The sequence below is a fragment of the Ammodytes marinus genome (assembly GCF_949987685.1).
Source record: "Ammodytes marinus genome assembly, chromosome: 3".
NCBI classification, from domain to species: domain Eukaryota; kingdom Metazoa; phylum Chordata; class Actinopteri; order Uranoscopiformes; family Ammodytidae; genus Ammodytes; species Ammodytes marinus.
Window position 1 is genome coordinate 16,921,382 of NC_137232.1, and position 12,988 is coordinate 16,934,369.

The window sequence follows — 12,988 nt, forward strand, 5'->3', positions numbered from 1 at the left end:
AATTTACTTTGAGCAGTTTAGTTTAGATTAGATCAAACTGCTTTTACTCTAACATCAGTCAGCGTTCAATTTGACTTTAATTAGGTGATAGAAACAAGAGATAAACTTCATCCTGCCTTGCTATGGCAGCCATTAAAAGTGCAACTGTGAGGGTGTCAAACAACTACAAGCTACAGATATACAGTATATCTTCTTGAAAAAAGGCAGCTGAAATCCAACACAAAAGATGTATATAATTTATAAAATGGGTACAATAGAATTGTGAACCAATCTGCAGTATTTTGGTCGGATATTGATTCTAGTCATTGCAAAGGAACCCTCTCCCTGAATTATTTAAAGTGCTGAGTGAACTTCAAAACACTGCTATGTGTAAAGCCTGGAGTAACAAGCCACCAGTTCAAGAAAAATGAAACACGCCTAATTATTCAAGTCATGAAAGAATGAAATAACAACAATGGATGCAAGCCAGTTTTCATACAGTCCAAATTTGCCAAGAGACACAATGAAGAAAATGGGTTCTCATGTTCCCTTCATCATAAAACATGACATAAAATAAAATACCAATATAAAAAAAGGTAGTGATTGAACCTGGGGGGTGTTTACCGAATTTCACAGAGAGATACAAAAGGGAAGGAGATCCCATTTTCCTCACATAAAAAAAACAAAAATGTTGTTGCTGCAAGAAGACACGGTTCAGTGCAGTTAACAGTTAATAGAGTCTTGTTGTGACGGAGACAGATAGACATTCTTCCATGAGACCAAGCAGAAAACAAAAAAGAGCTGCAGTTTATCCTGAAGATAACCCAATGTTTCTGCCATAAGCATTACCACATTTATTAACTTGATCAATTTAGTCAATTTCAATGATATCAAATATTACACAGTAAAACATAAAATATTTTGTTTTCCATTCAACACATTTTTTTCATACTCAAAAAATCTAAACTGTATTGTTATTTAAACTTAAAAATCTCTAATTTATTTTTTTATTTTAACCTGTTCAGAACCTATAAACATGAGTTGTTACATGAAATCAATTGACTTAAAATGATGGGTTGAAATTATTTTACTGCCGAGAGTTAACTCAACTCAAGAATGAAGTTTAAAAGAGACATGCTCAGTTTCACTTCTATGTGAAAATAACTTGTTTCTTAACGGTTGCCTCTTCAATCCCTCACAGCAAACAAAGTGTATCGTATCTCTTTGGTACAGAACATTACAGCTCCTAAAGAGAAGAAAAGCCTGCTTGCTGATAAAAGGGAGCAACTAAATTGTACAATGTGGGTAAATCTAATCATTTTAACTGCACTGCCTTCTTTTTCAGCAACAAAAGGCCAGCAAGACCAAATTCATCCTGAACACAATATCATCTAATTTCCAGTCCACAAACATGATCTAGCAAATCATGAGCTCGGCAGAGCGAGTAAAACTACTACACTGTCTTCTGGCATCCCACTTTCTGTCGGAATTAAAAATGCAACATTGGCGTGAAACAGAGCTTCCTAAAGGAATACATTGGAGTTCACGATACATTCTGCTCTGCTACATCTGCTCAAACTTCCCCATCTTGGCTTGGCTTGCTCTGGAGAGGGGGAGGCAGAGGCTGAAAATGGGGGGGAGAGGGGGGGAGTAACTCCCTACACAGTGTCAGGAGTGCTGATGGGAGCACCTCCATCTTCTCGCCTCCCCAGCCTGCATAATCAAGTCTGTTGTTTCCAACCATGTTTTCAATTGGGCCGCGCCATGGGGGAACTTGCTTGCTTTGATTATGACGACTGTGGATATCACTTTACATGCTAAAAGCTCTGAAGGGTTTCGCTGCACGCTTTTCAACAAGCCTGCACATTTGCATTGTCAAAGCACACGTCCAATGCAATTAGCAAGGAAACACTGTGCTGATAAGAAAGGGAGAGAATGCAGTTGGTATGTATATCTGAGCAGAATTCAAAGAATCTGACAACAAAGAAAATATGAAATAATTGAACTTCAATTTGAGGTTGACAAATTGAAAATGTCAAGGGCAGATAAAGGCATTTAGACTCGATGCATTAGTCCAAAATACTGCTGCTTCACCCTAGAAACATTTTCTATATAAATTAACTACTAAAAACCTTGGTGGATTCATTGTAATTAAGCAATAAACTTTCCACTTCATGGAGGATTTAAAAGGCGCACAGGGAGAGGGGGAAAATATGAGACACCACATGAAAGTACTGTGAAGTAGCCAAATCACATTAACAAAAGATGTCGTAGCAGGTGTACTAATGCTAATAAGGAGCCAGTGTCAGCTTAAAAGATGCTTTGATAATCACCATACGTAATCATACTCTTATGCGAGTGTTTAGATGACTACAGGTTTCCAAATAGGCTGAATAATGAGGAGCACATACTACAGCTGCACTGCTCTCCAAGAAACAAAGTTATTTCATCTGGCAAAGACAATAAATGTTCATCATCATGTTAGCGTCACAATGCTGATGTATTTATGGTGGGGCTGCCATCCAGAAAGCTCTTCTGAGACCAATGCACAATCGTCCCAGAGCTGAGGGCCATTTAACCTGGACTCACCTCTCACTCACCTCTTCTAAAGCCATAGACAGCAGGTCTCAAGTTCAAACAAGAGGGTAACTGTATGGCACAACTTGAGTGGCTGGTGAGGACAGTCAAACATTCAGTGAGCCATAAATACTCCGTTTCCTTTACAGCTGACAAATTGAATTAAGGAGATAAAAAGCGAGTGAATACTGGACTTCAATGGGATTCTCTTGTTGCTCTGCTTTCTACCATTAAGATGTGTTCTTCAACTTTACACAATAACATTTTTATCTTGCTTTATTCATGTAAATGGATGACTACAGAGTCTTATTCACCACAGCATGAATACTAACCGTACAGAGGTTAGTTGTAGGCGTCAGCTGAGCTAAGTGACCGTGTGTGTGCGTGTGTGTGTGCAGATGGTGTCTGCAGCCCAGTGAACCTAATAAATGACATGCATATATTGAATGTTTTCTGCGCCTTACGATTTATGTTAAGTCATGAATATTGTAGTGGTACATTATAGTGGTGCATGTCAGGGTGGTGTATGGACATGTAGAAGGAGATGGGTGTTTGCTACCCGGCGCAACGTTTGCCTTTCTATTTTAGCCATAGCCATGATAATTTTCCCAATTTTAACTATAACTAGTTACTGCAGGCAGATGTTGCAGGAAGCAAATATTTTTCTATCTGATACTGCTTAAAAAAAACCTAAAAATTTTGTCATGGACCTTTTCTAGGGTTGTGTAGAATTGTTCTATGGGTCCTCTCGTCTGGCCATTGGGTTCTTATAATGACCTCAAATTCTTTCTATTATGACCCCTATTTGTTTTATTCTTGTGCATTCAAGGAGCATAGTCGTAGAGCTCAATAAAAAAAATGTTGTACCCACGCAGACCTGTTCTGACCTCAATTTGTATCACCTAGGACACATCTTCGCCTTTTGATTGTGTGTAATCACTTGGAAACCTTGTTTTGTGTTCTTTCTGAACACATTTTAGGAAGTTGATATATCAGATCAACGTGTGTTACTGAGAGTTTTACATTTTACTCTCTGGTCCCTGGGAATCAAAAACAAATTAATTTGGGTTTTAACCTCATTGTTGGAGAAAAAACTGTTAGGTTAATAACCAGATGGCAGTGTTTTCTTTCTACGATTCCTTCATGAAAAAAACATCACACTTTGCAGGGACAAATGCACCAAACAGAATGAAAATAACAGTAGCTCCTAAGATACATGGAACAGATGGCACTCTGCAAACTGTTAGGCATTCAGGACGCACAGGCTTCATCTAACATTGTGTTGGAATACATTTTAACTTTTTATGGGAACTCGAACACTGCCAGCTATCATCCATCAACCATTGTATCAAATTACAGTTTATCTTATTTTTTATACTTGAAGGTGGGGTAAGCAATTCTGGATAATGTTTGTTGACAAATCACTTTGTCAAAATCAGTGAGTATTTCTTCACAATCCATGACATGTCCATACTACCTTCTCAGCACACTCTGGCCGTGTCTGAACTGCCATACTAACGTCCTACTCATACTCATTTTGACTTCAATTTGAGTATGTGACGGTTGGGTATGCGAGTTTGGGTATGTGAGAAATTCCCGGATGAGTACTAACTTCCGGGAAGATTTTGGGTATGAATCGATTGTATACTTTTCCTACTCAACCGCCCCACAATGCACTGGGTCAATTCTACCCGCCCAGGAAAATGAAATATTTTCGAGCAAGTTGCTAGGCAACAACATTGTTTGGGGTTCCGTGATCTGACAACTGTACGTGCAGTCATTCATGCACTCTTACAATAGATAAGAGATGAAGATAAATACCTAACAACATTAGAGTCACTAAGTGAAATGAGTGTTGTGAGTCTGATAGTGGAGAGAGATTAGAACAGATCGCTGTTCCACACACCGCGGCTCGTCCAGCTCAACTCACAGACAGCTGAGTGCTGATGAGCCGGACAGAGAGCGTCGAAAGGGATCCTCCGCCTCAAAACATCATTATTATAAAACAAGAGGTCTAAAACACAGATGATGAACACAGGACTGTAAAAGTCTAGTTCAATATCTAACCTGTAGAGGGCGGTTATAAGCTTAACAGTGTCTAAACTGCCTGAATCTTATAAGAAGAAGAAGAAATTCTTCATTGCTTGAGTATACTTCAACTGAGAACGTTTAGACGCAGCTCGCATACACAATCGATCTTTGAGTAGAGAGTATGCATGAGTATGTAGGATGTAGGACGCTAGTATGGCAGTTCAGACACGGCCACAAAGTACGGGCGGGTAGCAGATTGTGAGATATTCACCGATTAACAAAAAGTGATTTGTCAAAGAATATTCTCCAGAATCGCTTACCCCACCTTTAAAGCCACTACGAGTAACATTGCACGTTGGCGTCCCCTTTGGACAAAAGCGGTAGTATTTTTACGACGCCCGCTGTTGCAAAGCCGTTTTCTAGCTCGTGCCAGGCGTGCGAGTGTGAACTGAGAAGGGCGCAATATAGTGCATGTCCGTGTGTTGAAAGTGTGAGGACTCTTTTCGGCTCCGTGAGAGTGGTTTTGACACTGCATCAACTAATGCCAGTCAGTGCTACACACACCTGATTGCAATGAGTTGATGCAGCAGCGTCACCTAACTACTCTCTCTCACAGAGCTGAAAGATTACGTGTCCTCACAGAAAGCGAATGAACGAGAGACGGCAGTTAGTATGGATCACGATGAGGTAATGCGTTTGTGTTGTTGATGTAAATAATGACTATTTCAGATAATGGTTATCTGATGATGGTGAAGCAAAGCAAACTTTGTGTTAGTACCAACTGCTCATTCATTTAGGAGTAAACACTGCAGTCTACTTTCACTCTCGTGAAATTGTATACAAGTTGCTTGGCAACGCCCTGGTTCCGCCCGTAGCCTATATCACTCTCCCTTTTAACTTTTCTTCATTGCCTTCTGTTTTTTTGTATGGTTCAGCCCCGTTATCAGTCATTATGACGACAAATAACTGTCTCAAACAAGGCTCCCGCTCCCCTTCCCTCACCTGGAGGGATAGGCTTCTCATATCGCGTTGCTGCCCCACACTGAAATCTGCGACCAATACGGATATGTGACCAAAGAGCCTGCACGAGCGAACCGAAAATCGGACTGGGTGTGTGACCAGACCAAAAGTAATAAAAACTATATAAAAACATATTTCTTTGCACTGTTGGTCTTGTTTGCTGTTAAAGGTAATTTATGATTATCAGAGGAAACATGAGGCTGTTTAAAAGATATTTAAATGTTACTCGTAGCCGCTTTAATGTACAACATTGTCAGATGTGTGTTGACAGTGTCAGTGATACATTTTTATAATTGATAGTTAAAACAATTAACCATGGTTTATGGTGTTTTAAATATGGTGTTTTAAATATGATAGGTCATTGCTTAATTCATACACAATACACTTCAAATATGCATAAAACTGCCTCACTCTCCAATTCTTGCAAAAACATCACTAGTAGCTACAATGCAAATACAGGCCTCCAATTGTTACTGTCAGTGACTGTACAAAGTTGTAAATGTTACTTTTAATAAAGATTGCTCTGCCTTGCAAATAACCATTTACAGTAAAAGGGCAATACATGGAGAATGCTTTATGGATAACAAACATTAATGTCTGTTTTTGGCTGATCCTGGAAATCAAATACCTAACTAATTAAAGTGCCTGAAGAAACAATTGTATTAAAGACCATTGTAGCCAGAAAGCAGTCTTGCTAATAGAGTGGAAATGCAAAGCCTCTAAATTCATTAGTCGATTGACAGAAAAATAAATTGGCAACAATTTTGCTAAGTGATGCCAAACAGTGTGTGCTTCTAGACGCTCTAATGTGAGAATTGGCTGCTTTTCTTCATCTTATAGAATGATAAACTTAATCCTGTGTGTTGGGTTGTACAAAATAAAACATTTGAAGATGTCATCTTGGGTTCTGGGAACTTATGAGAGGCACTAGAAAGAAAACATGAGTTGCAGCAACCACAGGTAGCAAAAGTAGAGGTACAGCAACATGATCCATTGTAAATTAACTTTGCACCCTTCCACCAGTAAACTTGCACTTTATTTAAAACATTTTTTCCAATTATGATTCATTTAAATGTCATGGTTAAGACGTCCATCTGTCCATTCTTCCCTCCAGCCTATAGTGTCAAAGGCAAGTGCCCAGAGGACACTTTCCTCCAGAAGCTCCTTCAAGTTCTTCATGAGGGATCCTCAAATGCTCCCAGATCAGATGCACAGTAATCTCTCCAGCACATCATGGATCTGAGCGAGTCGGGCCTCTCTGGATGGATCTTCAGAAGGTGCCTGATCCACTTCAGCGGGCTGATTTCAGCCTCAGTAGCAGCTGGGCACTCAAGTCCTCATGACAGGATCTCTTCACTCACGGTGAGGCCGTCCAGCACAAAGAGAAAACTCCACATGGCGGTTCATATCTGCAATCTCATTCTACCAGTCACTCAAGCCAAACTCATGATCAAAGCTGACGGTCAGAACAAAGGCTTGAGAGCTGTTCTCTGAGGAGGAGCTCTCTCTCCAAAAACATCATCAGCCACATCAATCTCACAATGCTTTCACTGTCAATTACTGAGCAAAACCTCAAGAACTTAGTTGAAAATGGCTGAAAAAAAATCTATAACGTTCAACATGTCCGACCTTACATTAAGATGACAAAGCAGCAATATCCTTTGAGATTTTGTTCTGTGGTTTCACTTTAAAGGTTTCACCAATCTCACGTAACAGCATATGAAAAATTCCTCAGGTCAGTTAGAAAATCTGCTCTCTGCCTCAACTAGTCTACATTATTGTAGAAACCATATAACAATAATATACAGACCATTGTGGCAGCCACCACATCCGTTACAACTGAAATGCAGCCTATGAGGACCAACTGAGAGAGTGCTGTAGCCTAAAACGTTGAGGTGCTGCTCCTACTCCTCCCGACTGCGTCACACTCAGCTACAAAGCGCTCCAGTGAACACCAGAAATGACGGTCTGTTGAAGCCTCACGGACGACATCATAAAAACAGCAGAGGTGGCACCCTAATGTCACCAAACTGGATGCTCTCCAGCCCACGGCTGTGCCTTTATGCGAGCGCAATGAATATTACATACACAGGGAGCAGACAGGTAGCAAAGTCTGATGCCCAACTAAACATGTTTGACTCGGTGCCAAACACACAAACACAAACCTCTTTGGCTGTATTCTTCACATATCCACAAGCTTAAAAGGCAGTTCTGAAGTACATGATTCAGCCTCTTCCGGTAAGCTAAATGCACCATTCACCCATAACCACTTGTTAAACACAGGTTAAACCAAAGTAATCCTAATGTTTGACCCATAACCAGGAATTGAGAGTGAAAGATGATCCTAAATTAAACAAGACAACCCTACCTGCATTTCCAGGAAACTTACAAGTGATGAAAGTCTGAAGATACAACGCTGATTTTGATACATAACAAAAGCATGAGCAGGTGTTACTGTAAGTGAGCAGGGAGAAAGTGTAAAAGACAGACCAAGTGCAGGTTAAAAACTGATTAGCCTAGGTTGAATCAAGTGAATAATAAATAAGTGTGTCCAGTCTAATAAATAATACATCAGTGTGTCCAGGCAAATTAATATTAAATCAGTGAGTCAAGGTGCAATTTCTTGCAGCATTAAGATTGGTAGATATTCTGCTAGCCTATATCTTCCCTGTTTGTGTCTTGACATGACAGTATTTCCTGTGTTATTTACCAAGGCAGATGTTGCCCTTTTATGCAGCGCTAAAATATTTGCACATCCTTGTGTATTCTGACCTGTTTTCTTATTTCATTGTGACAATATTCAGTCCCAGCACGGCAGGCACAGTCTGAAGTCCACATGGAACACAGGGACCATCCAATATTGGTTGTCCACTGTAATCCTCTCCACAGCTGCAGCCACACATTATATGCTGCTGCACCCCACCCAACGGACGTGACACATCACTGAATCTATACTGTTTGAGCAGAACATATGCATGGACACACTATATGTATAGAGCCGTATTCTTGGTGGTGAAAGACAAAGCACTGTTTGCAGGGACTTGCAATGATTAAAACATGCCATTATTCGTGTGAAATTAAAGGCAGAGTCAGCAATTCTGGAGCATGCTTGTTTTCAAAATCACTTTTGTCCAAATCAGTGCATATCTACTTACAATCTGCAGCCTGCATGTACTGTGTGTGTGCACTGAAAAAAGACTCGGTGCACACAAAGTAGGCTATGGACAGGTTGCAGATTGTGATGAAATATTCACTGATTTTGGCAAAAGTGATTTGACAACGAGCATTCTCCAGAATCGCTGACTCCCACCTTTAAATTCAACTGGGATATGTGACACTTAAGTAATTGATTCGTTTTCCCAATTAGGCAACCAACTTCACATTTTAACTCATTTGTAAATCGCAATGACACTCTTCCATTTGGCTGGCTGAACCCCTCCAGCTACAACAAGAGGGATATTATATTACACTGTGGAATGGATCGCATAATCTTCTTTTGCTGCCAAATTCTCTGTGCGCATCCAGAATAACAGAGGAAGTCTCGAGTTGGTAGAGCTTACAGTAGCTGAAGCTTGAGTTACATTCATAGAGTTTGACTCCCACTACTCGTGCAACCTCGACGTGTCAGGAAGACGCTACTTAACGGCGGCGCTTGGGAGCAGATTTGAAGAGAAATGCCGTGAATCATAAGAATGGCTTGGAAACCAGTTCCTGTGATTAACTCTCATGCAAACTTACAGTAGGCTAATTGGTGCATGGCAAGCAGACGCAGTTGTAGCCAACGTACACATCGCCTTTCAACTCCTCAGGAAGTTGAAGCGAATCATGGCTCCGCACTTCTCAAATAGTACGCACTCTTTAAGCTCGTCTCTTCTGACCGCTGTAAACACTAGCCTACTGCACTCAGCGCTGCTCTGTCGCCGCTTTCTTAACACAAGCAAACAAACTGTTTACTGTTCAGAGTGTGTCATTGCTTCCCTCACAGCTGCCTGGACCGAGCCTCCTCACGCGAAGAATTACAAAGTAAAGTGAGTATACTCACAGAGGGAGAGGAAAATCCAACAGCCAGCCACTTTATGCCCGACGTGAGGCTTGTTCGCCAGCATCGTGTCCTTGTGTGTGAGCAGTGTAGCTCGCAGTGCACGGGCTTTCTCACTGTCTTTAGAGAGCGAAAATAAAAAAGAGCTTCTCCTTTTCACAGTTTCACGGACAACGAGGAGTGGGTTTGTGCTGTGGTAGGAGGCATCCCCGTCTTCTGTTGAAGGCGCAGCGACGCGCTCTGCTGGCGGGATGAGTTCACTGAGCTCAGCTGACAGGCAACTAGAGTAGCCTAGATGTGCGCGCGCGCAATTAAAATCGCAGTTTACAGTTGCTGCCTTCAAGGGCTGTCGTCGAACTCCTGTTAAGCACTCATTTGTGGATGGAAACGAATCGTGGGTAAATGATTAGATCATTTGTCCGAGCTTGTTCACAAACATATAAACACAGAAAAGCTCAACAGGGCCGTAGCTATGTTTTTTTTTCAGAAACCCTGAGGTCAGAAGGAGGCTCCAACCTATTAACTTCAATGAATAGGTTGGTAAAGAGGCTAGATACATTTAGAATTGTCCTATTTTTAGATTTACAAAAAAGGAAAGCAGCAAATCCTCATAATTGAGAATCTTGGACAAGCAAATGTTGTCTTTTTGTTTAAAAATTTACTTTTTGATGATCCAAATAGATGCAGATTAATCTTGTTTGTCAATTTATAGGCCTGCATTTATTGGCTACTTGTTGAGCAACATATGTTTTTACTGCAAGTGCCAATATCAAATATATAGAGGTAATTTCTAATTTCTTAAAAGCAGACTTAATAAACCGACCTGAAATCGTTGTGTTTTCCTCCAGCTTCATACAATTGATTCTTCTTGATGTCAAGGACAGAAGTAACTCCTTCAATCTCTGAACCTCAAGACACCAGAAGAAAAAAGCAGGTGCGCCGAGATCGTTTTCCGGCATGTGGCAGTGCCACGGCGACCACTGCCATACCATTGAGCCGTTCTCGAAAAAAGGCAGGTGTAACTAATTGCACTAATTAATGACCGCCCCTTCCTGTATCTGGCCATGGCAGTGACTCACATGCAGCCATCGTTAATTACACCTGTGCCCTTTTTCTTTGCAAAGTTGAGACAAAATGTATTTCGTGAAAAAGGCCAATCAGTGCCAACACAGTTACCTGATGGGGATCATTTTCAAATCACCGTACAGTAGGGAACAGTTTTAATGATTTAACCTCAGTGCCTTGTGTTCTAGAAATATGCTCCAGCTGAATACTATGTTTGCAGTTTAGTCCTTCAGTTATATCTTCTTCTTTTTTTAAGACCCACATACCAGTTTATAATTTACAAACTCTGGTTCACTGACATCTGTCCCACTTACATTTGAGTGAAGTTAAACTTGTTGGAGTGTGACAGTGTCTACTTTGCTTATCAGTACATACAGTAGAGATTGGTCCGACCGTTGGAAGTGAATGGGTTTCTAAGCGGCTGCAATGAAGCTGAGAACTCAATGATCCTGAAGAAATGAGAGCAATGTCAAGGCTCTGACCACCACTATTGATTTTGATTTTAAATGATAGAGAATGAATGTTAATTCATACACACTGTCTGCCATACATACATGATCATCACTTAATTCACTACTGAATTCTCTGCTTTTGGAATTGTTTGATATGTGCTTTTACTTATCCTTCTTCTATTAATCATTTTGCTGTTTTAACTCCCTCAGTGTGCATGTCCTTTTCTCATTTAACTTCCGTCTATGCTATTGTTTTATTTTGTCAAGCACTTTGAAACATGTTTGGGAATTGTTTGTGTTGTATAATTTTCCTCTTAAATGATTGACAGTTTGTGTTTAAGGACGGTTTATGTACTGTACATTCATTTAGTGAAAATACCTGTGCAACATGCAACAATTTGAGTTCAAGAACATGGTAATGATCTAATTCTAACCTCAGTGTTCTGAGCCTCATACATTTTTTTCTTCATGTGCAGTTGTGGAATCTGTATTTCTGACATCCTGTGGCTGTGGAGACAGCATTCTTTCAGATGCACTTTGACAGATCAGTCCAGATGTGTGCCTAAGAACAAGGCTCTCCCACAGCTAGAAACAAGAAAACCAAGACAGCGTCAGCCGGAATTTCCCTTCAATGAAAGTTTAGATTCGTGGCCAATGCCATTGACGGTTACTCGATTTTAAAGAAACACAGACCGATTTTTCTGGTCCTTGACTGTTGGAAAAAGAAGCAAAGTGTCTGCAGTTCACTGCCACTGAAGCAGCTATGTACAGTATATGTTTTGTATGATAAAAGCCTCGCTCTGTAGCTTTACGAGTTACGAGAGGTGCTCATGTCCGTATTGCATATATAAATATCAAAAATATGCCTATAATGGCAAAGCAAATGACATTGTAATGAGCAGCAGATGATGAATCACTGTTTTTAATCCTTTCTCCTGCCTGGCTGTAACTGAAACACACAAAGTTGTGGAAAGTTGTGACCTATAATTACCATGTTTCCCACCCAGGATATTTCTGGCTTTCACGTTTAAAATTGCTGCTTTTCTCTCTAAAGGTGCTTACTGAGAATTTCTGAATAATTCAGAGCTCCCACTGCTTTGAATCTATGTGGTTAATTAGGTTATAAGGTAGAGCCAAAAACTATAGTGTAATCAGAAAATAAATGTAGTGTGTAAAATGTGTCCCAGTTTCCTCTTGTAATTATTGTTTTTTTGACAATAAATTGCATGCACTTACACTTTGCTATCAAAAGAAGAAGGGGGGCTGTGCAGGTTAGTCTTTGCTTGTGTGTGTTTGTACTGCTGTGTGTGTATATACACAAGGAATGATAAATAGCCAGTTTTCAAGATCTCCGTGGGTAAGATTTCTATGAGCGATTACCCAACACAATAAAAAATAACCCAGTGACAATTTTCTTGATGAACTTTGCAAAATGCAATTGCATGCACAAGCTGTACAATACACCTCAACCCACATTAAGTTATTTTATGTCACTTTATATTGCTTGAATAACACCCCTTCCCCCATAATTATTCCTATGCACAGCTAAATGTCCTTTATTATCTACTGTCACATATTTCAAGATATTACTGCCCCAACTATTTAGTATAGTATCTTATTAGTTACCCTGAGTCTCTGTCACCTGTATTGTTGCCTTGAGAGGTGTATGGCAAACTCTAGCAGCATCATAGATATCTCACATTCTTATTATTAACTGTTATCCTTGACAGTTATAAAGTGGGACGATAACATTTCATGATATGTAATGTTTAAACATCATAGTTTGTTTAAAAGTATGCTGGGGTTTATTAACAAAATCTATGCT

General features: G+C 40.1%; 1 protein-coding gene across 1 annotated transcript in view; it reads right to left on the reverse strand.

Moving 5' to 3' along the window:
* The window catches only part of b3glcta (beta 3-glucosyltransferase a), a 66,681-nt gene extending 56,839 nt beyond the window's left edge, over positions 1-9,842 (reverse strand). The window contains exon 1 of the mRNA XM_080053825.1: positions 9,650-9,842. Coding sequence (XP_079909951.1) covers positions 9,650-9,713 — 64 coding nt within the window. The 5' untranslated portion in view covers positions 9,714-9,842. The remainder of the gene's footprint in view (positions 1-9,649) is intronic.
* Positions 9,843-12,988: the final 3,146 nt, after the last annotated feature.